At 39.6% G+C, this 27,337-nt stretch overlaps 5 protein-coding genes across 7 annotated transcripts; 2 read left to right on the forward strand and 3 right to left on the reverse strand.

Annotated features, from left to right (window-relative positions):
• The first annotated feature begins 734 nt into the window (after positions 1-734).
• Positions 735-4,219, forward strand: LOC124208635. Its single transcript, XM_046606478.1, has 3 exons — positions 735-1,182; positions 1,264-1,448; positions 1,515-4,219. The coding sequence occupies exons 1-3, from the start codon at positions 1,020-1,022 to the stop codon at positions 1,692-1,694; spliced, it is 528 nt and encodes a 175-aa protein (XP_046462434.1). The 5' UTR covers positions 735-1,019; the 3' UTR covers positions 1,695-4,219.
• A 5,939-nt stretch (positions 4,220-10,158) lies between these two features.
• On the reverse strand, positions 10,159-11,647 carry LOC124209489 (protein obstructor-E-like). The gene is made up of 6 exons (XM_046607492.1): positions 11,416-11,647; positions 11,111-11,302; positions 10,805-10,999; positions 10,653-10,723; positions 10,413-10,537; positions 10,159-10,339 (listed from the first exon to the last, which is right to left on the reverse strand). Exons 1-6 carry the CDS (start codon positions 11,465-11,467, stop codon positions 10,297-10,299), a joined length of 678 nt encoding a protein of 225 aa, XP_046463448.1. The 5' UTR covers positions 11,468-11,647; the 3' UTR covers positions 10,159-10,296.
• An 880-nt stretch (positions 11,648-12,527) lies between these two features.
• LOC124209486 lies at positions 12,528-14,730 on the reverse strand. The gene is made up of 9 exons (XM_046607490.1): positions 14,584-14,730; positions 14,391-14,494; positions 14,209-14,308; positions 13,636-13,706; positions 13,414-13,537; positions 13,232-13,325; positions 13,120-13,164; positions 12,968-13,045; positions 12,528-12,890 (listed from the first exon to the last, which is right to left on the reverse strand). The coding sequence occupies exons 1-9, from the start codon at positions 14,630-14,632 to the stop codon at positions 12,623-12,625; spliced, it is 933 nt and encodes a 310-aa protein (XP_046463446.1). The 5' UTR covers positions 14,633-14,730; the 3' UTR covers positions 12,528-12,622.
• A 97-nt stretch (positions 14,731-14,827) lies between these two features.
• On the forward strand, positions 14,828-16,915 carry LOC124209487 (protein obstructor-E-like). The gene is made up of 10 exons (XM_046607491.1): positions 14,828-15,234; positions 15,317-15,356; positions 15,437-15,470; positions 15,546-15,573; positions 15,646-15,664; positions 15,722-15,807; positions 15,875-15,960; positions 16,029-16,143; positions 16,277-16,463; positions 16,621-16,915. The coding sequence occupies exons 1-10, from the start codon at positions 15,156-15,158 to the stop codon at positions 16,631-16,633; spliced, it is 687 nt and encodes a 228-aa protein (XP_046463447.1). The 5' UTR covers positions 14,828-15,155; the 3' UTR covers positions 16,634-16,915.
• Positions 16,630-27,319, reverse strand: LOC124209484 (formin-binding protein 1-like). 3 transcript variants are annotated; one of them, XM_046607485.1, is made up of 11 exons: positions 27,108-27,319; positions 25,506-25,621; positions 25,379-25,429; positions 22,352-22,499; positions 21,259-21,531; positions 20,710-20,880; positions 20,358-20,615; positions 19,430-19,623; positions 18,532-18,831; positions 18,248-18,447; positions 16,630-17,949 (listed from the first exon to the last, which is right to left on the reverse strand). In XM_046607485.1, exons 1-11 carry the CDS (start codon positions 27,129-27,131, stop codon positions 17,789-17,791), a joined length of 1,896 nt encoding a protein of 631 aa, XP_046463441.1. In that variant the 5' UTR covers positions 27,132-27,319; the 3' UTR covers positions 16,630-17,788. The 3 variants fall into 3 exon arrangements, with proteins under 3 accessions (XP_046463441.1, XP_046463440.1, XP_046463442.1); XM_046607484.1 differs by having other exon boundaries at positions 19,430-19,653; positions 27,108-27,314; XM_046607486.1 differs by lacking the exon at positions 27,108-27,319 and adding an exon at positions 25,748-25,901 and having other exon boundaries at positions 19,430-19,653.
• Positions 27,320-27,337: the final 18 nt, after the last annotated feature.

The raw sequence follows: 27,337 nt of genomic DNA on the forward strand, positions 1-27,337 counted from the left end.
TTGAGAGAAAATGGATTGCCACCAACAGACAAGGTAACTGCTTTCTTTGCTGACAGCGACTTTGTTCTGCCGAGAAACTGTAGCCGACCGTATAGCTGCATACAGAAATGTACCATGAAAGACGTTAGACTCTCATTAGACGCGCCTATATAGGATTGATCTATATATTATACATGTGAGTGCGCTATACAATTTCAACAAGCACAAGATCAGCTCAAAACTTTTGGTTACTCGTGGTGCTTTGCATGTTATATGTTATAAATTTTACGTTAACTTTTTTTTGTATACCAATTATTAATTTCTTTGAAGTAAGAAAACTTCCGAAACCCCCAACTTCCAGCCTAACTGTCACATAGGAAGTGCTATTATACAATTCAGATCAATAGCAAAATACCAAGTCGGTCACAAACAAGTGTTATGTACAGTAGAGACATAACTACTAGAAGACCTAACTTGGAATTGCTGAAAGCTAGCTTGTTATAGAGCTATAGACTCCTGGTCTCTTCTCGGCTGTGTTGGCTTCCCTATCCCGGTTTTAAGGTAAAAGTAGGCCTAGTCCATGGCCTTGTTGAAATTCATCGGTATAGTACGAATAGTTTATCGTTCTTGACAATTTTCCGTTCAAGAGTATTTTCTCGACCATTACTATACGACATCTTCTCCCCTAGTCAAAACGTATCTTTTCCCTAGGCAATGACGCCGTGTGTTTTGAATTGCCCTTGGAAATCTGTGATGTACCATTTGTCTGACCTTGAACGCAGTAACCTTTTGAAGCCGATAAAGCCTACAAGATCAACCTTGGGAAAAGTGTATGTGTAAGAATTCTAAGAAGGCTTCGCTTTTTGATGAGGGACATAGGCATGTGTCAATCTAGACCGGAATGAGGGGCTTCAACTCCAAACCTTCTATTCGAAGTCGCTATCCTCCGATGTCAATTAAGCTGCCGCAGGGTAAACTCTTCAAATCGATTGTACTGGTCGTTCCTTAAAGATCGTCGTATTAGTTTCACAGTTACAAAGATGCCCCAAATGAAGAGTGCAAGTTCGCTGTCAGATATCTGCCTAGTATTTATTTCACAAAATGTAAAAATGTTTTGTAATGAGTTGGAAATCGGTAAACAAGCGGATGTCGCGGATGTCACTGATGTAGAAGATAGCACAACAAATCCCTTTCACCAATTACGTAAGTGGCCAATCGTTTTAACTTAGTCCGTTGGTTTTTTTGAATAATTATTCGTCACATTTATTCGTTTATAAAACTTAGCCTCAATTTTGTTGGAGGCACTTATAAATATAATCACCGAGAAAACCCAAGCGGGAGATAAGCAAACCGAACGGTTTCTTCATCAATTGATAACCCCACACCTCTCTACTATAAGTTTAGACTCAACGATGGTTGACAAAATTGATGTCTTTTACATTCTTCGACTCGCCACAATCAGATGCAAGGTGATTATAAGTTTTCTGTGTACCGGTTTGGAAATTGTTTAAATTCATACTTTCTTTGATTTGCAGCATCTGAAAACGCTGCGGCTGTATGACTTTAGTTATCGTTACCGAGATTGTTTAAATTTCATCCCGAAATTTTCCAAACTTCAATTACTATACATTTCCAGCACTAGGAAGATAAGCGATTCGTTGTCAGGAGATTATTTCTTTCATCTTCTTGGAGCACATTGCAAAGATACAAGGTAAAAACTAAAAATAAATAGTGTAACCAACTTTTCATTTTGACTAGCTTTTACAGTAGGTTATACAAATGCTTTTTATATTTTGTGATTTGTTTAAAGGGAGCTTTATGCTAGAAACAACCAGGTGTCAGATGATAGAATTCATGGTCTATGTGTGATTGGAAACTGCATATTAATTCGTATAATTGATTTAATTGGTAACACCATAACAAATCAAGGAATTAGATCGGCCCTTGACAATCTACCTTCGCTTAAGTTCCTGTATCATGAATCTATTCTTGAAGGTTTGGCTTGTATAGCACAAACTGCGTCGGATCAAAGGCTGCCTAATAACATCCCCAAATACTCATTGTCATTACTATTTTTTAAAAGAAACACAGTTTCTAAAAGTGGCATTCTTGGCCAATCGTTGCTCTTATGTCCTTATATTACGGAATTATATCTTATATTGGGTTTCGAAGGAATTAAGAACGCGGATCTATTAAGCATACATTCTCTTAGAGCAGTCTGCGTCCTAGATATTCGTCACAATATTATGCTGTCAGGTTATGAATATCCAGTACAGTTTGATGATGGCGTCACGTTTGACGGAGGCTAAAATTCTTTGGGAAATCACTTAAGAAACTAAAAGTAGGGGTTTTTTTCCCTGGCATATGTATTTCAGCAGTTATTGAATTTTGTCCCAATCTCTATTCTTTGAGTCTTTGGAAAAGCTCTTTTATGGCCTCCTCTGAAAACGTAGAACGCAAACAAGTGAAGAGAGAATTCCCTGTTTTAAAAAATCTTGAAAGATTACATTTAGATGGCGGTAATCACTTACATTGTTCTTTCGCTTCTTCTGAAAATTTATTGACGCTACTGTCCTCCCCGTCACTATCTGTTGTTTATTTACAATTCGTTGACATGCTAACTGATGGAATCCTGCAAACGGCCAATAACGTACACTCTTTTCGTAACCTTAAATGTTTATATATTAAACACTGTAACTCCGTCACTAGAACAGGAATCGACGTCTTCATGCAAGAGAATAATCCTCTTCAGGAAATCGTTTATCGGTATTGCGGCAACATTACGCGTGATGATGTGACCGAATGGAATGCGATGGTGACAAAAAATAAATGGCAGTTACGAATTAACGCGGGATCTAAATAAAAACTGAATCTTACGATTCTTGTCTTAACTAATAGTCTCTTTCGTTAATCCTTTATTTCATATTATGGGTCTCGTTTCGAAAAATAAACAACTGGAAATCAAGGGGTTGGGCAGCGCAGCATTGTTAACATTTTGGGAAAGTTCCCCAGCTCAAATGGCAGAAAGAGGGAAGTCCTTGTAAAAAACGCCATATTTTAGGTATACGTAAGTCCATGGTTTCGGACAGGCAGCGCCATCTGGTGAAGTCCATAGTTTTAGATCGAAGTCCATATTTTAGTAGTCCATTTTGGACTGTCCAAGTCCATAGTTTAGTAACCCCGTCCCAAATTCAATATCGAATGGAAATTTTAAAAACGACTCCCATGGAAGGCGTAAAATGAAGAGGAAGAAGCTTTTCTACGTTCTCAAGTCTGTTGATTGCGAGACACATGATCAATTTGGAAGATCCATCGCGGAGCCATTTGTAGCTCAATTTGCCCGCCGACTTGCCGTTTGAGTTCTTCTACAGAGATTAAACTATTTTGTACGGCGCCAACAAATAGGGAAATACGCAAATCAGAGTCAATAAATCTCGCCGCATCTCGATCGTGAGCTCATCCAATCTTCTAATTTCGGTTTTTTCCAGCTTTTGGATTGTCATTTCTGTTTCAAATCCTGGAGCAATAACGTCGTACCCACAACAGCCACAGAAAGAATATTCTTCCAAGTAGATAGGCCTATTCAAAGTAGAGCCCCTATTGGTGAATATTTATGGAATCATTTAATTTAAGGGAAGAAAGAGCCGCAAAGAGCTTTTATCACATCAAGTCATTTAGCCTACAAGGGTACCAAGACTGTGAACTGTGAATGGGATCAATTTCACTTTCCATTCAGGAAAATCAGAAATCATATCTTACAGTCCTAATCTTGTCTTAATCATTGATGGCTCGTCATCTCAGCTGAAACGAGAGAAAATGTGGCTTAATGACATACTCATTTCTCATACACCAAAGACCCTTTTTCTAGTAATTTTAGAAGATAGTGACTGCAGTAAAAATCAATGGCTTATTCCCTATTTATCTTCTAACGATGGATAGATTGACGCAGTATTTATAGTGCGGGATAGATTAATAACAGATGAAAGCGAAACCTTTCAATGGCCTCTCGGAGTAGCAACGTAATATATTTAATCTTAATCGAACGATTTATTCTTGTAGTTTAATCCATTTTTAACTCAGGCACCGAGACTTCCCCTTATTCTTTCCCGACGAAATCGACATTGGACATCCTGTCACAAAGACCTTTTGTCTGCAATTTTTTCGGTACCGCCAATACTAAAGGAGCTGATATTCTTCGATTATTGAAGGAACTGAATCTCGATGAGAGTCTGTGCTATTTGAAGACGAGCAACACGTAGAAATCTGAAACTATAAATTTGTTGATACAATTTAGAAACTCACGTAATAACAATCTATGCTTTAGCACGGAATTCTATGGCGATTACATTCAAGCTGTATCGGATTCTGATCTCACACTTTGTCCTGCGTCCCGAACTTGGCAGCTCTGCTGAGAGCTATTGCATTTACGAGGCCTTTTCTCTTGGCAGCGTTCTAGTCGTCGAAGAAGACGTAGTGGATGGGGCGGTGGCGGGGATCCCCTTCTTCTGCTAAAACAACACAACGCTCCTTTTATACTTTACCCTTGACGACGAGTTGGGTGACGTCATTACTAACGAGCCTAGTGCAAGAAAAGATCGCTAGAAGGGCAACTGTTGTTTCTATGCTAACTTGCGGCATCATACGGCCAGCCAATTCACCCGGGTCCTTAAGGCACACATAAATCATCAATAAATTTCTAAAAGTTAGTTATGAAATCAAAATTTTATTACCATATAAATTGACGATAATTCTACATACAGTTATAGGAAAGCGTAAATGTTATTTATATTATGATTACACGGCTTCTAATCCATTCTATTAATGCTCCAACTCCAAGTTTCTATAAATGAAAGCAAGATATGAAAAGTAGAAAATGATTTAAAATTAAAGCGAAACGAAAGAAATGGGGTTGTTGCAAACTTGCAATCGCTTTGGATTGTTTTTGTTCTATCGTGAAAGCTCCACTGCGTGGGTTAAGTAAGGGTTGTTTAGAAGTACGAACAAACTGAATAAATAAGTATCAGTTATTAATAAAATAGCGCAATTTATTCCAGCGATGCGAGAAGTGTGCCCCTTTATTTACATTTTTTTCGCTGATGCGCGCTTCGTAAATTATGTGATAAAATGAATTGTGGTAAATCTAGCGCATTGCGCGCAAGCTAATAGCAAAACCTATCGCTAGCGTCATACGTGCTTAGATGGCGCTAGATCTAGCGCGAAACGTTTGAATTCATTATTTTTCGCGTAATAATCCGCCGAAAACAGCGAACGGGTGACGGCGCTAAAATAGCGGACGAACCAGAGATATTGGCTGAAATAACAGAGGGCTCGCGTTACTCGTCCGACCAGTCGCCGCAATCTTTTTTTTTATTTGTCGCGTCCTTTAAATTAAATTTAGGGGTTGTCGACTCATGATCAATTGGGTGAAAATGAAAGAATTTCGTTAGGTCGATAATATCGATTTTTTTAGTTGAAAAACGTCAATTTTGACATAAATCGCATTTTTGGTACTTTTAAAATTAAATAATAATATTTACTTTCAACTTAAGCTACGAATATTAATTTTTTAACACACATTTTTAATAGCCTCGTTAACATCTTCAGCCATTTTTATGAATCTGCGTCAATTTTAACTTAACTTTATATTAAATCAAAGTTGGTCTTTTTTAAACTTTTTGAATTTCGCGCCACCAGGTGGTGCAACCTTTGATTTTGTCGCCCTTGGTCTTAAAAAATAGTTTGTTCTTATGGCAACATGTTCTGATAGATAAATAAACCAACTAACGCATTTAAATTTGCTTAAAAACATTTTAATGATTATACGGTTAATGTTAGTCTTTAAAAATTCAAACGTACGCGCCAGACGAACGCGCCATTTTTTTTTTTCAAAATCACTCTAAGAAATTTTTTTTTTCATTGTTATGAATTGAATAAGCCTAGTGGCGATAAAATCCGTGAGATGATCGCCACAGGTTTTGGTCGTTTAACTCGTTTTCATATGGAATTACCCAGGGGGCATGACGTCACGCAAAGTCATGAACAATAATTGGATTTTATGGTGTCCGAGTGTGGACCGGTCGACCTCCTTTCTAACACAGCTATTTAAACCTAAACGTCCTTGAGAATAAACAAGGACAACGGTATTTCGTATTTGGTATTTCGTGCAAATTAGGGACTCCCCATTTTGCAGCCTCACTTACCTCATCTAAAACACCTATGGCAAAATTTAAAATTGCGATCGTTTTTTGCCCCACATCTAGAAAAATATGCAATTGAAAAATTTAAAACATGGAATTGAAACAATTGACAGATTAATAAACTTACTTGAAGCAGTCCCATTCTTCTTTCGCATCCAATTCAGGAGCATCATCATTGGCATCCAATCCAGGCGCATCATCAGCCATCTAAAAGAAATAACATTGATTAGTAAAACTACCATATCTTCAAACTAGGTAGATCAAATTAATCATAGATTGTTTTATAAAACATGAAAAAGTTTGTTTTAATGAATGGTGTTGGGGCGTAGAAGAAAAGTTAAAAATTTGGTTGACGAGTGGAGGGAAGTTGATCAATTACATGTGTTCATTGTTCAACGATAGTTTCTTGAACTAACTTGAAATTGTTGCATCTCATTTTGAACATATCCAATCAAACTATCAATCAATCCTAACCTAACCTAACCAACCTAACCTAACCAACTTTTTCATGAAGCAATCCAGAAATGTTTGTAAACAATTACCTCGTAAATCAAAAGTTCACTTCTGCCTGAAAAGTTCAGCGTACTCGCATGTGCGTTGCACAAAATGTCGAACGTGTAACTTGATGACGTGGCGCCTTCAGAGTTCATCCGTGGGAGATGTCGGATCATTATTTTAGCTGTAATCAAGTTTGGAAAAAAAAAACATGGGAAAAAAATGTCAGGGGGTTGTGTGCTTACTGTCATCTAGAAATGTCTTTTTTCAACGCAAAATAAGTGGAAAGGATGGGTGATAAGCATATTGTTTAAATGACAGTAAGCGCACAACCAATTTTGTTGCGGTACTATTATTTTTCGCGCCTTTTTTTTTTGGGGGGGGGGGGTAGATATTTATGGACTCGGGCGTACGTGTCCAGCGTGACCCCGCTCTCCCCTACAGCTGCATAATAAATATGAAAAACAAAAATTTCACCGAGAAGAGAAAACAAATTTGCGAATTTTTTCCTAATATTTTTTTACTTTTTTTAATAACTCGTAAAATGTTTGCCGTATGTGTTTCAAATTTTAACACAGCGGACAATAGAAACTTATATTGCCTGTAAAAATATTTTTAAGGCCAGCACTGTATAACATGGGACGGCGTAAAAAGTGGGAATGGTCTTTCCTAGAAGTTTACATTTTGTGTTTTTTTAACCAGACTGCTTAGTTATTTTGGACAGACGTCTGTACCAAGTTAGACAGGGAATTAAAAGAGTGATGGGATGAATAAATATTATGAAAAAACCGAAAATGTAGATGTCGCGATGAAGTGAAAAAAATTAGGAAATGATAACTTCAAAACTGAGAAGATTTCTTATCAGGAAAGAATTACAACTTTTAAATAGGGTTAAAATGTAAGTGGCGCAATAGTTTATCATCAAGATAGGCCAATTTTCTTGTCCTAAATGGCCCCCAGAGACCCTTCTCTACTAAAATGTGAATTACGTCTCAACTATCAAACTTAAAAATAAAAATTTTAAAAATGTAGGCGAATGACTGGCCTATGTTTTGTTGTGAGCAGTTTTTCTCTCACTTGTCAAACTTAAGCACAATGGCACCGTCAGAGCTATAGATGCCTGGTCGGTTCACGGCTGTGTTGGCTTCCCCATCCCGGTTTCAGGGTAAACGTAAGCCGATTTGGAAACTTTAAAAAGCGCCTCTAGTGAGTGTGTCAGCTAAAACGTCCAGCTACTTTTGAGAGCCTAGATGGCTCTTTTTAAAGTTTCTACTTCACAATTCTGACAGGCCCCGCCCTAAAACCCTCTGAAAATCGGCTTACGTTTACCCTGAAACCGGGATGGGGAAGCCAACACAGCCGTGAACCGACCAGGCATCTATAGCTCTGGCACCGTTAGTGGGAAAAAATTTGCGATTTTTCCGGGTTTTTTTTAACATCTAAAAAAAACCACGTGATTTTCATGAAACTCGGCTAAGATAATAGTTGACACTTAATAAATAAGCTGTAGAGAAATATTTTTTAAAAAATCATTCTATCTCTTTTTCTCGATTCTCTAAAATTGTCCAAGATGGGTCAGGTTTCCCCTATTTTTACAAAAGAAAAGGAATTCACAATTTAAAAATTAAAAAAATCAAAATTCTAAAGATGTAGCAATGACCTCTGGTTGTTTTGGCGTGGAACTCAATCATCAACTGATTTTTTAGGTTAAGATTGCAAAATTTCCAAAAAATTTTTATCCAATAATTAGATACTGTCTCTGTGGATCATTCGGGATCATCTTCCTCGTTTCTTTGGTAAACGACATTATCCCCTCTGCTTAAGATATCAAACTTCTGCACCGAACTTGTTAACACGTCATTTTCATAAGCATGAGCATAATCAGTGCGGTAACTCTCACTAATATGGACCATTCCCCATGGAAAACAGCCAAAGTAAGTCTGCTTACCTAAAAGCTAGTTGATATCTACCAGTATTTACTCGTCATACCAACAGAAATCAATGTACCAAAATTAAGGTCATCATCAACATCCACCAAAAAGGAAAAGAATAACTGATGAAACCAAACCAATCCAGTTCCGCCATCTTTTTCGACTGTGGCTACATTGGATCCTCAAATCAACTGGAGAAAATAGCTAACAAGCGCTAACAAGCTTTGGGTTGTAGGGCCTACAGGGATTATCACAAACAAAGGTAACAAAATATTGGAGAAATATTTGATGGTCAGTTTTTTGAGGATGACATTTAATGAGGGGCGTTAATTCCATTCGCACTAGTGTCTAGCCAGGGCAGGGTTGAAATCCGCCCAGGGGCCCATCTTTTTGTAAAAAAATTGTATTCCCCACTATTAGCATATGACATAGTATATGTCCTATTTCGTAGACAATATTGTTCGCGAATTGTAGAAAACTGTAGCTCCCTTTCCGTAAGACGATAGTGTCCACTTTGAAAGTGGACATTTTTCTTAGGGGGCATGACGTCATGCAAAGTTATGAACCAATAATTGGATTTTATGGTGTCCGAGTGTGGACCGATCGACCTCCTTTCTAACACAGCTATTTAAACCTAAACGTCCTTGAGAATAAACAAGGACAACGGTGTATACGTAAGCAATGCACTATTTGAATTTACCTATAATTTGCACGTTCTAGATTCAAATGAACCCCTAAATAATTTAACTCCGATTAAGCATTACGGTTTGCCGTGTTCTTCAAACTTGCCAAAATTCACATCCTATTATACATTATATACGTCTTCTGTCCATCGTCTCACGCAAGGTCTCACGCTCTTCTCTTGGTTCTATTTCGTGCTTCCCGTTTTTCCCACTTCCATTGATCGTGAATTTCCACTCCCGGCGATCTTATCAAATATCGGGAACATTGATTTAAGCTGCCATACGTGAGAGACAACAACAATTTAATTCAATTGACATAAAAGATTGAGCTATTGATTTCTAACGGGAGGGGGTGATGAAGGATATACGATGCGGGTCTACTGATAATGTTTTATTTTAGAACTTGTATTCGATTATTTTACATGAAGATATGATCTACCCTTGTGTATATTTTTGCTGAAACAATAATCACCACCCACAAGATTTTTACGCTTCGCGGATGTGGATAAAAGAAACGAGAATAAGTGGTTAATTAACTATGGGAGCTACTATGGTTTACCGGGCCGCGGCCGCCTTTCACTCACGCGTTCTAGCCACTAAAGCTAATTATTCACTCAATTTACTTATGCTAGGAGAATATTCACGCAACACGTGGCTTTACTTACACATTAAAGTGAGAAAAAATCGATGTAAGCCAGTAACAAAATCTATGTAAACTACAATCGTGTTTACAGGCTCTTAAGTAACAAGTAACTGTTCGATGTCAAAGCAGGTAGTTTGATTTTTTATGCATCGCCATGACCAAGTTTTTTGCACAATTATGAAGACGATCTACTGTATCGTAAAGTAAGATATCAGAAGATTTTATTGTAATTGGGAAAAATATTGTGTATTCGCTTTAATCCATAACACAAAACAATACATTAATACGACTTTCTCTTCATCCCTCGCAATTCGTGGTTTTCCCTTGACCCTGCTATACAAGTGCGGCCTAGATTTTAAGGAAGGTTTTTAAGCTGAGTACTTTTCGGATTCGGGGGGATAGTAGTTGGCGCTAAACACACAAACAAACAAATAATTAGATCCCTTTCTTTCGTTTATCAATAAAAATGTCGTGCTTAAATTACCAAGCTGGAACGTTTTCTGGAGCTCCGCAAGCACCGATAGACTTGTCGAATACAGTTTTAGCTCCGCAGACGTTCAGTCTTGGTTTATTTCCCTCAATGCAGACGAAGTAGCGAGCGCAATCGGTCTGACAAATTAAATGAGCCCAATGAAAATGTTTAATTTATACATGGTTGTTCTTTAAAAATGAGCACTTTCTTTTTAAAAAAATATCGCATTGCAAAGTTTAAGGTTGATATTACCGGGTGTCCGTAGACTGGGTTGGTGGCAGCGACATATTCGTCAACGTCAGGGCATTTGAAGCCGAGGAAAGCTATAGATAACACGTACAAAAATTATGCAAAATTATACTTATTAATTAGAAAAAAATCAGGATAGAAAAAAGAATCGGTACCTTCGACGTTGCAAGTAGGAACCTGGTCTGGCCATTCGCAGCGCCAGAGAGTTGGGTGCCAAGCTAATCCTTCGGGACATTTAAACTGGTGCTCAACTCCATCCACACAGTTGACGAAATCACCGCAGCTGTTGTCGGAGCCAGTCTTGAACATGCCCCATTTGCGAGCGCAGTTGCCCGATGGTCCCTCAGCAGCTGTAACCGACAATAATATTTCACTGATTTACAACTCTTCCGAAACGTTTTCATTGCATATTAATAACACACGATATCGATTAGATAAATCCATCATTTGTATGAACTTACGTGGAATAGTCCTCTTGCCGCATTCGACATCAACAGGGTAGTCACATGGGTAGCGGAAAGCAGCGGCTTTTTCGTTCACCAAGAGACCGTCGGGGCAGGAGACCTCCTCGGCGACACCTTCACGGCATTCCCAAAACTTCTCACATCGGGATTCATCCGGAAAGTAGCCGTTGGGGTACGGGCAGTTGTAGGCTATATAGTTGTTGAATCACAAAATCCAAAAACAAACAGGCAAGGAAATTAATTTAAAAAAAATAATAAGACTTTAGATTGGCAATACGTGAGTTGTAGTAATTTAACAATACCTTGTGTCCAGCCGATAAGAGCCAACGTAATAACAAACTGTAGGACAGCCATATTCGAGATTAAGTACGACGTGGTGTTGTTCACTTGCGAGTCTTCCACTGACTGATGCCGAGAACTGTTCACGAACTGCAGATGAATGCAAAGTTTCTCGAAGGTTTTAAAAAAAAATTGAAAAGAGAAAGGTTCGCTACTTTGAAGGAACGATGACGTTCTCTAAAAAAAAGGTTAGAATGCGTGAAGTCTGGAGAAGGGAAAAAAACGGAAAAGCACCTTTCACATTGGCGTTAGACTATGGAAGAAGTTCCGTGTAAACCCTGAGCAATCATTTGCCAATCTACGCGCTATAGCAATAGCATGCTATACACTCACAGAAATATCTATAGGAAAAGGCATACAAAAAAATGTTAAAACTTCAAGGACTTTTCTATAAAACCCATCATCGTTTGGTTTTTCTATGAATAAATTTGACTTTTGTCTGTATACAAAGACTTGACACAGCAATTATTCGGGAAACATCAGTTATATATATCCGAATTTCATTTAATTTTGACTTTATATGGGAATGCATTTATATTATTAGCAAATAAAACGCTATTGAAAGCTGTCACTCGATTGGGCCCGTGGTAGGGTTTATAGACTTTCACGTGTGTGTGTGTAAATTTTTAGATTTCGGTGCGGTGTGTTTTGTCTTCTTGTCCTTCTGTACTCGAGTGAAAGTAGTCAAACCGGTCAGCGTTTTGCTTAAGGGAAAACGTGGGAAAACTTGGAAAAAAACTATTCTTTTAATTCATGATTTCTAAATTACAGCTAAGGTTTCCTCGGTGAGTGTGGTGAGACTGATTCACGGAAAGGGTGAAACAATGTATAGACGAATTGAGAGCTAAAAAAAAATTCGCACACCCCAAAATTGTGTACTGAAAGTATGTAGACTCTCTCTACTGGGGGCTGAGGACATTATGCCGGCAGGAGAATGTTCACAATTTTATTATTTTGCCTTCCCGAAGGGTTAGCTGTTTGCCTTCGCGGTGATAGCCGCACCTTTTTTTTAAGAGGTTTTCTTTTTATCTAGTCCATTCCACCAAAATAAATATAAAACCATTTCAACAGTTGCTATAGTCAAATAGAATTTTTACTTAGAAATGGATCACATAATACACAAGAAATTATTTCTATAAGATCATCGATTGAGTAATGAAAAAAAAAACGTTATTCTTCGTCCAAATCGGATTTATCGGAATCGATCGGATCTTCCTGAACTAGGCCGAAACGATTAGTTCCCGTAGACAAACGGCGCATTGGCTGGTGGCTTTTCGATTTGGCCACTTCTCCTGGCTCGACTCTGGCAACAGACACTGCTGGAGCAGCTGTCCGGACAGCTGAGTTGTTGATCCTTCTAGACGAAAGTGCCGGCGCGACAGTGGCATCAGGAATGCCATCCTCTTCAATCGGATCATCCTCTCCATACCACTTTTCACTACGTCAAAAAGGACAGACAGGTTAGACACGCATTTTTATTTGCAGGGACGATCGAATTGCAGCAGTAAATCTTACCATCCACGGACATTTTGGGGCTGATCACAGCGACCAGACACCGGATTAAAAACCAATCCATACGTGCACCCTCCAAGACTACAGAAAAGTAAAATAGATTAAAATCTATCAGAAATACAGGTAAAAAAAATCTTGTGTAGTGAAAGACAAACCGTGGCATTCCGGTTAAAAGACACATGTAGAAATGGCGACAGGAACTGTAATGCAAATATCAAATGAAATAGATGATTTGTTTTATCATGAAATAAATCAGGATTATATTACGTCGGATGAGCAAGTCGATCGTGATCACCAAAACGAAGAGAAGCTGATGGATTGGCCCCCGATCCAATATTAGGACACACGAAATTGAGAACTTCTGTAAAAGTAATCGAGAGCGTTCAGTGAGTCGTGATAATTGAATGTGAAATCCATGGACGATTCCTTTGTATAGGATATCAACTTACGGGATGCGCTGCAATTGGGTCTGTTTGTTTGATCGGCGTGAACGCAGGCTCCAACCAATGGCTCGAAAATTACACCCGGAGGGCACGCAATGAGAGTATGTTGTCCGTCGGTGCAGTGATAGAACTGCAATACGATAGCGACGAATAATTTTAAATTTTATGTTAATGCAAGAAACAATGGTACAATTATCTGGGTAAATAAATTATTAATAAGATACTAACCTTATCGCAAGATCCCTTCACAGGGAACATTCCATTTCGGCGTGGACAATTAGAAGTTGGTCGAGGATTTTCTGTAAAAAAAAAATTATGTAAGACTGGAGCAGCGCAGTGCTAAAAACCGGTCACGTTTTTTTCAAGGAACCGACGACCTTATCTAGTTCATCACTAAGTGGCACCTTTCGTTATTTAACATGTAGGTTATTATACCCAAAGAACTCCTAGTGTATGCATTTTGCATGTAAAGATTGTAAGCAATGCTAATGTTGAAACACCCAACGACCTTGTCGCTTCGATAGTTTCAACTGTCAACCACTAGATGGAAGCACAATATGGGACTGAATTTGAAAGGTAATCTTCAAAGTGCGCAACGGTCGTTATTGATAAAAACATTAGGAGGAACGAAAATGTTTTCAATAAATTACGACTGTTTTAATCAATTTAAAAAATCTAGCTATCCTTTGTCAGTAAATCTAGCCTACAGGAAAAACGTTTTAGATTCAGGCTACAGATTCGCTAAGTTACCGATTTAGAAGCAAAACAAGTAAAGAGAGATCGAAAAAGTAAATAATTTACGTTGTGTTTTCCTGTCGCCACATTGGACAGCATGGGGTAGTTCACATTTATCCTTTGTGATGTCAAACACGAGACCGTCGTCGCAAAATTCTTCTGTCGCCTATAAACGAATACCGGTACAATTAGTTTAAAGAATTACATTCATGCTTGTGTCTGATCACATTCCCGACGAAATGTCTTACCGTTCCGTTGAGACAAACATAGTACTTGTCACAAAATTCATCGTCTTCTATCATGTAGGGGCGAAGACTTAGTTCGCAACGAGGTGTCGGCAATGCAGCGCCAGCTAGAATTAATTATACGAAAATGAAATTATTAAATTAACCATGAATATGTTAGAAGAAAATAACGGGCGAATGTTTCTTTGTGACCTACCAATGCAGCCAACGAAGGCAGTAACAGCAAAGAGCGTTGGAATCCACATGTTCACAGCGGATGATGCAACTGACGAATGGTTGATGTTGATCGTCTTCAATTTAGTTTAAATAAGAAATAAATGGCCTTCAGATCAAGGCTATTGCATGTTTGATATTCCATATTAAACCAAAAAGGGGACATCATAACCCTTAATATTCTACAGTATGACCCATGTTTTCGACGTATGGGCAAACAATACGGAGCTTAAGAGATTATTTTCCGACCTTGTTTTACCTGCGGGAATTCAATATTTAGAGGGATGCGCACTGTCACCCAGCATTTTTACAGAGAATCACACACAGGCACAAGCATATAGAGTGAACCAATCAAACAAACAACCGGCTCGAGGGTGAATTTAAGCTCGAAAAAATCTTCCGCTATTCGCCAGATAGTCAGTCGCCAGGTCTCGTAAAATTTCCAGACTGTGAAGTAGATCCCAGCTTCAAAATGAGAATTTTAGTGTTTAAATTCATTTCACCAGGCTGCTTCGTTGAAGAACTTTCTTCGCAGTTTGTGGAGCAAAAATCAACATGTTGAAAGCATTTCATCTGTCGATGCTTGGAATTGTTATTCTATCACTTTCAAGTGTTTCAACTAAACCCCAACACGGTAAACGACTATACAAATTGTGAAATAAATCGTTCGAATAATCGAATGAATGTTTTAAAATAACCGTGGTGACTATTCTCAGGAGGCGTGATTAAGCAGGTGGAAATGGAATGCATCAAACGGTATACACTCTCGATCCCTATAAAATTTTCAGTTTCTTCGAAAAATCATTTAATCTTATTTAACTGCTTCACGTTATTAGTCCAAGGCCTTACAAAATTGCCGATAAAGAACAGGTAAATCATATTCTAATAATCATTTCAAATAATTTCGTGTCAATTAATTGAATTTAATTCAAATTAAATTTGCAGTGTGATAAATACTACATCTGCGACAACGGTGAGTTATCATATGATAACTAAATTCACAAGATGAAACTAATATTTTGTTTCTTAATCTTATCCTTTCAAGGCGTGGCTATACCGCAACTGTAAGTCGATTAATTAAAGGATTTAACTTTTACTAAGATTATTGTCATTTCAATTAGTTGTGAAGACGGCACGGTGTTTTATTTTTCCATTGGAAATTGCGTCCTACTGAATGGGGCGGACTGCGATGGCCGACCTTTACTCCGTAAAACAATTTTTATCTATAGTTGCTTATCTTCGTTTTATGTAACTGCATTGTCCTTTGAAAATAGAGGAATCAATCAAAACAAAGCATTGCCCAAAAAAAACAGGACTTTTCCCTCACGAGGATCCTGCTCAGTGCAATAAATATTACCAAGTATATCATATTTACACTTCAATAATTAAACTAGATCTTGCTTTATTATCAATTAAATGCCAAATCAGTGTCTAGATGGTCGCCCGACATTAATTAAATGCCCTGATATGCTACTTTTCGATCGTTTGAGAGGTGTGTGTGATTACGCCGATCTAGCAGATACTTCAAACTGCCTTCTGGAACGTGAGTCTACCAATAATGAAAAAACAAAAAAAATTATTGCGATTATATGGGGTTGAAACTTGAAACTTGAAACGCTGATCATTGTCAGTGTCCAGTTGAATCTACGAAATTAAAAAATATTGATTGCTTACAGCTTCCCCAGTCGTTTGCCCTGGAAATGCGACACCAGATGTAGGCAACCGTCTAATCGCTCATCCAACTGATTGCAACAAATTTTTCTTCTGCGAATCGGCAATTCCACGACCACTTGCATGCGAAGAACACTTGGCGTTTGATTTGGCCACTTTAACATGCATCGAAAGATCAAAAGTCCATCGCTGGTAAATCCTTATTATTAATTTTTCAACACAATCGACTAACTGCAACGATGACGCAATTCAAAGTCCCCTCGGCGTTGGACAGTTTGCGAGAGGAACAACTACATCAAATCGCATCATAATTGGTCAAATAATTGATTTTTAATCTCATAATTTCCAGCATCCACGATTAAAGGGAAGCAGACACGTTTATTCCGGACCGAGACTTGCGTCGCATTGAGCATATACGAATTACATGACAAACGTAGACCTTCCATGGATGCCAAAATTAAGGAAAAATACAATAGAACAAAAGGAGGAAGAACAGAAGATGGAAAAAAATGAGAAAAAAAGAAACTAGAGTACTTACACAGACACATACACAAAAAAATCACTGTCAATTTTCGAATCGAACGCATAATACACCTGACAGATGCGATTCAGTGCGGAATTTCTTAGCCATTTTTCTTTTGTTTCGCTAAAAAAAGGAATTATTATATTTCCATTACAGACCTCTTTCGCCGACACACGAGGTCGTCACTAATGGATTACACAATTGATTTTACTCAGCGGTCTCATTCATCCACCCTATAGTCCCGGTGTCCCACATTAGTTATAGTTTCTGTACATGGACGACTGCCACGTCACTTTTTACTTTTTTTTTTGTTTTCTAAACTCAAAAAGAATTATTACGGGACTATCAAACATAAGAAAAAGGTGTTTAAATCGAAAGGCAGCAAAACGTCAACACGCAAAAAGGCAGCGCACAAACCCTATTAAAAGAATTTCCGTGGTTTTAAGACAAAATTTGTAGATTATGTAATCGGTCAATTTGTTCGCATTAAGCAATGACCACATTTTGGGCGACGAGAGCGAACAGATAAAAACGACGAGATACCGAGAAAATGGGAGGGAAAAAAAGAAACGATTGCACGCCAAAAAAGACAAACTCTTTGTCTTCACTGAATGCGAATAAAAACTAAAGACACATTAGCGATAATAAAAATACAAAAAAAAGAAGAAACTTGAAATCGACATTATAACTCAAACCAAGGTTTTTTTTTAATTACTGCAATTAAAAAAACGAAGATAAACAAGAACGCTGCAAAATTGTGGAATTGTAGAAATGAAGAAAAAAAGGCCATGTAAAGATTTGGTTATTCCTATTTAAAAAATTCGTTAGCTACTCCTGACCAACGGCCGTCGTGGTGGTGCGCACAACGGAATGATTATCTTTGACACTGCCTTCGATTCCATTCGACAGAGAAGACCGTTTCTTTTCTTTTTAGCCAATAAATAAGTTGAAGATTGCGGACAGGGTAAGTGGTGTGGTGGTGGTGAACGATGAACTAGCAAGTATTATACAGTGTACACTGAATATAGGAGGTGGGGACGAAGCCTTCCTCGAAGCCGGAATTCCGTCGCACTCGCGTCCAGCCGTCTCCCTGGTCGACTTCAATGACCAACAACTCTTCACCTTCGTGTAAGGGAATAGAACCTTCGCTTTGGGCTACAAAAATACGAAAAAAAGAAAAGAATTAAGTGGCTGATTTTCTGAATTTCGTAGACGAGTCTCTTCGAAAGAAACGGACAGCAGTAGGATGAAGGCCGATTTCAGAGTGACATGAGGTAGCATTGAAAGCATCATAAGAGTTCAAAAGAGTAAGAGTCTCATCAGATAAGGCCACAACCAGTATACTATCCCGAAAAAGCCAACGTGCAAGCGCAGAAATGAAAGGAAACCAATAGATTCTCTGGCGAAAGCAGAGCGCGCTTTTCGAAAATGGGAAACGCCGGGTGGAACGAACCTTCAAATGCGTAAAGTGCTCGGCAGGTACCCAAAACTGGCAGTAGTTCGCTTTCGTAAACTTCGCTCTCGTTGAGCGTGTCGTCTTCTTCGGCGTCTATCTCGGCTTCGGCGTTGGCGTAGAGACGCTCCACCTCCGAGTCGGGGAAACTGGTATGCGAGGCGTGAGAACCAACTCCGCTCTCCGGACTGTGAGAAGACCTTTACATATTTGTAAAAAATACAAAAATTTAGTGCCATCTATTAAAATAAAACTAAACGATTCGGCATTTTTATTAATTTTACCCATGAGTTGGTTGGGGTGTTCCAGGCAGAGACGGTTTATTGTTGGGGTTGGAAACGCTGGAATCGGACGCACTCCGACTGAGAGACTCGTCCGAGCCGCCATGCTGCGTTAGGGCGTTGTTGGATCCCTTGGATCCCATCAATTTTCTCAATCCTAGTCCTCCGTTACTGCCGCCGTTAATTCCGGTCGTTGAAGACGTTCGGACGCCGGGTGTGTTTAGCGTCTGAGCCGAGACTCGGCCTTCGGCTTCATCCAGATAGCCTTGAAATTTGTGAAGTTCCAGCCGTAATTTGTCTAACCTGAGAAAGGAAAAGAATGAAAATGATTAAATCTATTAGCAAACATTTCAGCTCTCGCTGGTAAATGGAAAAATGAAACACCAACAGAAAAAATAAATGAAAATAAATTTTTCATCAACAAAAGTCAAACAAGACGACACGTGAGTTCAACCTGCTGCAAACGCTTCCTGGAATTTCAAGGTCATGCATTTTATTTTTAAAAGGAAGACGAAAACGGTGACGGATGATCCGTGCCTTAACCTTCACATCTTTCCATGCACTCGACATGAGAGAGAGAGGGAAAGAACGTCGAAAAAATATGCCATCTCATTAGCAACTCCATTTCGGTTGCGCCGAGTCCAGTCTTCTACCTTAGACAATGCTGGCATACCTTTCTTGGCGTGTCACGGAAGCTCTTTTGTTTAGCATATGGCCAGTATAGGCTTGTTTATTTCGGTTACGAAAAAAGAAAAAAGAAAAGAAAAAGAAAGCCCCCCAAAAAGGAGCGGAGAGAGACTGGAGAGAGGACTCGACTCGGACAAGATTTAGTAGTAGCGCCACCTAGCGAATCCATATCAATCGATCGGGTTGAAAATAGAATAATCTATTATGTACGTACCTCTGTCCACTTTCTGTCAGTTGGCCCTCGATGGAAAGTGGATCGCCCAGGGCGCGGTTTTGCTCGTAGACGCCCTTCATTTTCATGAGTCCGTCGCGCGTCGCCGTCTCCTGCAGCAGCCGCGTGTTGATCTCGTCCAGCCGCTGCTGCAACTTCTTGCGTCGCTGGTTCGGCGCCAAATCGCTATAGTCCTCCTTGGGTTCGACGAAGGCAATGAGAGACGACTGGAAAGGAGAAAGCGAAACCAAAAAAACTCATTACCAAAACAGAACACGGCGCGCGCTCGTTGTTTATCCCATTGAGACAGTCCAGGGCTGACGGATTGCGTCAACCCATTTCGACAACAACACTTTGGCAATTCCGTCAAATTGCAAAAAATGCAAATGTTGCAGGACTTGATTACAATTCAGAAAAGACACTGGCGACAAAAGCGTGTGGTGAAAGGGGGAGAAAAAACGTGCAAGGGTTTGGATGAGGCATGCTGGCGGCTAAACTGTTCGATTGGAATCATTTCAGTCGCAGGGAACGGTGTGTCGCGCAAGCGGGGGGCAAACGAAGAACAGAAAAAAATTTTTGTTTAGAATCAGAGATACTTACGATAATGGATTAGTGCACTTGAAACGTGTGGCGTGCTACAATCAATACGAATGGCAACGTCTCCACGCTCAGCATCCGTATTGGCAGAACGATAAAAGAAATGATAACAAAACAAGGGTGAGATGGGATGATCAGAAAAATTAAAAAAAAAAACAAAAAAAAAAAACAAAAAAAAACACGAGAAATCAACTAAAACAAGAATCGATTATTTGAGATTATCGCAAAAAATCTCCATCAAACGGGTTCCATTGTTAATCGGGACGCTTGGTTCTATTCAATTTCTTTTAGAATAAACAAGGGGGTAAGATGCTGCTATTGATAATGACGTTACCTTTCCAGCGTTGAATATGCTAAAGATGCCGGCGCGTTTTTTGAGTTTCATGGCGGTTAACGTGCCACCTTTCGATTCGGACTTGAGGATGCCACTCGAGGTCAAGCTGATGGTCGAATGAATGGCGCCACTGCCGCCACCATTGCTCGACGAGTCCGAGCCGACGCTGCCGCTTCGCATATTACTCAGGTCTTCGAAAGGCACGTCTTCCGGTGGCGAAAACCCGGATTTGTACCGTTCAATAACCAGCCGCGAGTCCTGACCATAAAAATGACCAAAAAATATCAAACATAAAAAATCAACAAACAAAAAAGGGGGCGTAAATAAAATAAAAATCAAACAATCAGGTCACCTTTTCCGGATCGACGTTGTCGGCGGCTCGGACAATTCCGTCCAAACATTTATTAATTATGGGAAAGACACTGCGCTCTATATCCACACCTTTCCTTATGAAATTCTCGACCTGTTTAATTCTTTTGTCGTCTAACTCCTGAAGGGTGTGGAATACACCTGGAAGGGCCGTCTGCAAAAAGAAAAAAAGGAAAAAAAAACGTCAACATTATTTCGATCAATAAATTAGAAACGCACTAAAAAGCACAGGCCAGATTTTTTTTTCTTTTTAAACTATTATTACGTACACGCCATGTTGACGTTAATGCAACATCTGCCGAGACAGCTCCTCCCAACCACAGCGAGGGAGCACAAATAATGACAGCATCACAATCATTTTAGCGCACTTATTACCATCCGGGATGGTCCCGAAACCTCGTTGGCTGATAATCAGGACAAGCTCGCCAAAAACGGTTTGACGTTTTTCCTTATTTTAGTCTTATTTCATTTTTTGTTTTTGTTTTTTGTTTAAAAAAGATGAAAAACAAAAAGCCGTTGGTTTCCCACGCACCTGATAATGACACGTCTGAAGCTCGTTGGCTTTCTGGAGTTGCTTGGCGTACTCGTTTTTGTTGTCATCGCACTGGTGACTTTTGATGGACGAGTTGATGCGCTGCTTTTCGACGTCGGCCCGCGAGAGGTTCAGATCGGCATCGGCTTTGCGGTACGCGTCCTCGGCCCGCTCCGCTTCCCGGAAAGCTTTTTCGTAGTTTTTCTGCGCTCGATCCAGCGCCGACAACTGCTGGTTCAACGAAGACTGCAATTTCGCACCTTCCTGTAGGGCCTATCAAACAATTCAAAAATAATCAAATCAAATCAAATCAAATAATGAAGTCATCATGAAACAAATTATGCGCCGCAAACCGATGAAGCCCATCCACAACTTTCATTCAATTGAAAAAATAAGAACCTAATTTCAAAAAGGAGATGGAAAGTAAAACGTCGAGTCTCAAGGTTGCCATCGAATTTTGAAAGTGTGACACACCCTTAGGCTATTATTACCCAAACAAAAGTCTGTTGGCTGTTCAGCTTCTTTCCATTTTGGACGTTGGTATTAAAGTAATGGATATATATCTGTTTGATATTAATTTATTTCTCTTTGTTTGCGTTACGTGGGGAGGAGAGAAAAAAGAAAAAAATTGGCTGCAACGCCAAAGGCCAAAAGCTACTGCTGGAAGAAGAAAAGTGGATTGAATGGGACACGCACGCCCGCACTAAAGTTGGATAACCACCACCCAACGAAAACAAGACAATGCCTTCAAACCGCTTGATGATAATCACAACTTTCCAAGTCTACATGCCCTTGAAGCACAACGTGTATGTGTGTGTGTGTTTGTTTCAAGTTGCGGCTATCCACGTTCAAGCATGAGAAGGGATACCGTCGAATTCCGTCGTTGCTACTTCCCCACTACTCGCAAGCCACTAACGAACAAACTTGTTAATAAAAACGATTTAAAAACTTGGAAACCATTTCCGCTTTTTTTGAGCCGCAGAAAAGTTTGTCTTTTTGGTTGGGGTTAATTTCAAACCGTGATGGAAGATGCTGGACCTATCCAAATGCTAGACGATTACGAAGAGAGTCATAGACAGGACGTTGAATATACCTTTTTGCGTTCTTCTTTCAAGTCTTTGACGAGAGCCACAATCTCTTTGGTGACGGCAGAGGTCAGGTTTTCGGCTACCACTTCATGTTGGCCGGCTTGATCGTTGACCTCGGTCAGGACATCACGAAAGGCTTTCTGGCACGAAAATCTGTTGATGAAAAATGGAAATTAGATCTATTATGCCACACGTTCAAATTCAAAGTCGATGCCGGGCCCGAGCTGCGGCAAAAAAAAAAAAAAAAAAGGCACAGCTGGTTCACCATGGACGTTCGGTGCGCCGCATGGGAACCCATTACGAGTCGTTCGGATACGGTGAGATGGATACGAGAAAAACACAACATGAACAAATTTCAAAATAAAAATGACGACGCACCAGACGAAAGAAAAAGCAATCGAGAGGAGAGAAGCAACAAGAGAGAGAGAAGAAAAATCTCATTCCCAGGCTCATCGTGCACACGCACGCTCGAGTCCATTACGAAAAGGAGGAAAACAAATAAAAACGCGAGATGCTCACACGGCCATATCTCTCGCCAATCGGAAATAACAAATAACTCGTTTTTCTCGTTCTCCCTCAACCCGACTGCGAAATAGGTGCAGTTTGAGTTGCAACAGCAGCAGCAGCTAATCGCACATTAGCTTGATGATGATAGGAATTAGCTGCTGGCCGTCATATTTCCCTTTAAGGATCGTTAAAGGCTAATCATCTGGGATTGTGGGTTTGTCACCTATTGGACATTCTGACGGAATGACTCAGCAGATGGTCGCCATGCCTTATTGTCGTTATCCTCCCCTGACGACCCAGAAAGAGAGAAGCTAGAGAGAAGAGCCATAGGATGTTGGTGGGTCTGATTAGATTTTCAGCGACAACTTCCCTCGAGTGCGGAGATAGCAGCCGAGGAAGCGCACGAATTGCGAATCAGATTCAACAGTATAATCTGAGAAACGCAATGGAGCGAGACGGTAGATAGGGAATTGTGGAGCAACACGACATAGCCCCCTTTTCAGTGCGTGACTGAGTAATTCTTCCTCCGACAGAGCGACAGGAAAAACAAAAAAACACACAAAAAACACGAAAAAAAAATCCAGGGGCTTCGTCTTTGCTTAACAAGATTGTCTATAGAATATCAACCCTTGAAGCAACACTAGCGCGAATAGGATTCGAAAATCTTCTGAGCTCTTTTCTAAAATAAAAATGAAATTTATTTTATTAGCCTGATTCTCTCTCTCTCTCTCTCCTTTTTGATCCATTTTGCGGCGACCTATATGGAGAAGTGAAAGGTCAACCGTCATTTGAAGGCAAAGAAAAACACACGCGCAAGTAACGAGGGATAATACAGAAGGAAGACTCTAACGCAGTCTACAATCATGGGGCCAACCCCTCCCGCCCTAAATTTCGTCTGTTTATTTGAAAAGTCTTTCTCGTTTCCGTTTTTTTAAACTTGACAAAAGTAATAACTTGAGTTTTTATCTATCCCACAAATGATTTCTTAAAAAAAAACCCATTTCAAACTCATAATGTTGTCCGTGACGATTAGTGGTTAATCTTATCTAGCCCACAGTTGAACCAGAAAAACCCATTTGATAATGTTGTCCGTGGTGATTAGTGGTTAATCTTAAAATGTTCATCTATTTGCTTGGTCGATATAAAAATTAAGAAACAATAACTGGAGAATAAGGTTCTTGGATTACAAAAGGTCGAAGTGTACAGAAAGAAAAGGTGTGAACATTGGTGACAAGTGGGTGGGCTGAGAGGATGCCCCAATATTCTACGGTTACCGTCTGAATTTTTTTCTACATAGTTCACCGAGTGTTCCCTGAAGCCAGACAAAAAAATTCACTTCAGTTGATTGGAGCTCATTTTTGGACTTCGTTCGTTATCCCCGACTAGAAAAAAAGCGTTGGGTTATGACCGGAATGGACCACCAGCCTAGTCTCACCCCTTTTCTCCCCCCAACAAAACAAAACTAAACAAACGGAGGACTAGTTTTCAAACTGTTAAAGAAACTCACTGAACCGTTATGTTTCGTGCACCTGATCAACAACTCGTTTGATACTCGTCTTCCTTGTCTCGTCTCCCATCAACCTGCATTCTTCCCAAGTCCGAGTATGTGAGTAATGAGCTGAAGGTGGAAGGAATGCTCGTGATCAAGATAAAAAATAAAAAAAAACAAATACAAAAATCCGACTCGAATGGAAACAACTACAATCATGGAATCATTTCATTTTTCCAGGAACGGAGGCGTCCTTTTCACGTTCCCAGGGTTGCAGTACTTGACGGGGAAGCTACGTTGTTTGATTGGATTGCTGTTTTACTATGCAAGGGTGGGGATGGTCGGCTGAAAAAGAAGGGGGGAGGGGGTGACGTCACCATACGATGAGTCATTGCTAGTTACAAGCCGGTAAGGAAAATAAAAAATCGATAGTTCGTATCCAAGGTTGAAGGCTGTACACAGTTGTTCCCTGGTCAGGTGAAGAACTTGCCTAGATCCGGCAGTTGGCCATTTAACAGATTTCTGAAGAAAAACAGGCAAGGTCAGCCAGTTTGTCCTCTTGTGAATATAACGGGAAGAAATATTCGAGTTTAGTGGGTCGGGCCGTTTAGGTATTCCAGCACGGATCTTTTCCTTTTATTACCAATGGGCGACGCTTTTATTGTGCAACATGGCGAGTCAGAACAGAAAGAGGGAAAAAAAATATTGCTACACAGTATGTAACACCGGCCGGCCCTGTCTGCTCAATAGATAAATTTTATGAATCTGTTCACAGTATATACTCATTGTACGGGATAGGTTACACCTCAGCACGTATGTGATATGCGTCGAGAGAATAGCCGAATCACTGAACTACAACAAGGAAATGGGTCGTTTCCCAACATCGTCTCTGAAACGATTTTAAATGATCTCTCGAATATCGCTCGAATAGCTCGAGGCGTTGAGCATACTGAAACCCAAAAGGGCATGCCAGCGGCACCTTATCCCGACTATTAATTTTATTTTATTTTTTCTTAAAGAAAAAGTTTCCACTTACTGATAGTCTTCTTCCTCCTTTTTCTTCGGCATGTACGACTTCACCAACCGCCTGGACAAACACAAAAGTTAATGAAATATATATTGATATATATAAAAAGGAAATTCAAATCGATAATTTATTATACCTCAGTTTTCCGGCGTACTCGGATTCGATTGCGCACCGATCCCGGATAAAGTTCCCATATCGCTCCAGAAAGTCAATGCCCTTTTGGGTGTGGGCAGCTACGTTGTCGTATTGGTCCTAAAACAATATCAACGACACACATATCAAAAGCCGTTATCTGATTGCACCGGTGACCGATTCGATCAGTGCATGTCGTTAATGCGACCCATCTAAGAAGTTCAACATTCAAAACGATCTTATCACCTTTGATATAAAGTCAAGAACGAAGATTGTCAATCAAATTGCAACAATGGACGAAAAAAATGGACGCCGATCACGCACGTTTCTACGAAGATGTTTAGAAGAGGGAGAAGCTTAGCCAGAAATAAAACAGGAACCTATCTTGTTACGTACAAGCAAGAGAGAGAGAGAAAGAGAGGACAGTTCAGCTCACGAATCACATGACTCAAGCTGAAGACGTCACAATCTTTGGCTGCTGCAACAGCCACCCCCTCAAACAGATTTAGAACAAGCCAGAATAGCAAAAAAGAGAAATGTGAACGAAGCGGAAGAAGATTAGAAGCACAGCTAGACGTGAGTTGGAAGATAAATTCCACGCGATGAAGACGAAATACCCGTGCAATCCGAAAAGGTAAATGAATGACAACAAAAGACTTTGTGGGATTTCAAAACAAGAAGTCATTCCAGGAATGGGGGGGAAACGATCTATTAACAGAAAATAAAATGCATTTGAACAACCGACTACGATTTGATGGAGATCCCGTCTCTCATGTCTTAAACCGGATGGCAACAAGGACACTCGGACAGAGAAAATGAATGTAGAAAATAATTATTTTAGCGAAAATATTTGATGCCAGGATATTAAAACACCAACATTCGACAAAATATAATCTACTGCGATTCATTTGATCACCGATCGATTCGACTAGTTATCGTACACAGGAAACTGACGTGTGCAACCAGAGAAATATGATTTACGTTTTTGCTTAGCAATGGACGGAAATGGACGGAAAAATCAAAATTCTAACGCGGTGTAAAAGGAAATTTAATAATAATTAAGTGCCAGAAGTTGACGGCAATCTATTGAAACATTCTCAACAGTATCCGGTGTGTCGTTCTCAAATAAAATTTCTTGTTAAAAAAAACGAAAAAAAGGACATTTGAGTTTGAACCCTGACAAATGATTCAATTGAAGAATTTTACAGAAATATTTTTCAAGAACTCTATAAAGCAGTAATATTTTCCTATCAGAAGAATTTCGTTATAATTAAGCAAGCTAAAAAATTCGTTCGAGTAACCAAATTTCAAGTCTGATTACACCATGCCAGGCTAGTTGCAACAACTCGTTCGATTGACAAACTTCAAACAAAGTAAGTATTTGTAGTAAAATGAAATGAAATTTACGCTAGGTTTCTCGACCCTATACACCAATCACATGGTGATGGCAATTGTTAGTCTTGATTGTTGTAAAAAGAAACTGAAAATAGTAGAATGCAAACGCTGTAAGCTAGGGATGGGTCGTCTTGTTGACTGCTAGGCTACTGTGGATTTGGGGTGTGTTACGATATGATTAGATTTCAGTTGAAACTGAAATACAACTTACCCAAAGTTCGATTCCCCAACTCATTTTTTTTCAGAATGCTCGTATCCGACTTATCCAATTATTTTCCAAGTTGACATTGCAGGTAAAACATTCAAAATTTCGACACGAGTTTCAAGCACACACACCAACTTAATATGCTGACCAACATACACTTCTGCTGCTAACGCCACTTCGACCAAAACTTTTCTCTTACTCATCGGCCATACCAATTCGACCTGCCGCCTGGTGAG

The sequence above is a fragment of the Daphnia pulex genome, chromosome 12, assembly GCF_021134715.1.
Source record: "Daphnia pulex isolate KAP4 chromosome 12, ASM2113471v1".
Classification (NCBI taxonomy): domain Eukaryota; kingdom Metazoa; phylum Arthropoda; class Branchiopoda; order Diplostraca; family Daphniidae; genus Daphnia; species Daphnia pulex.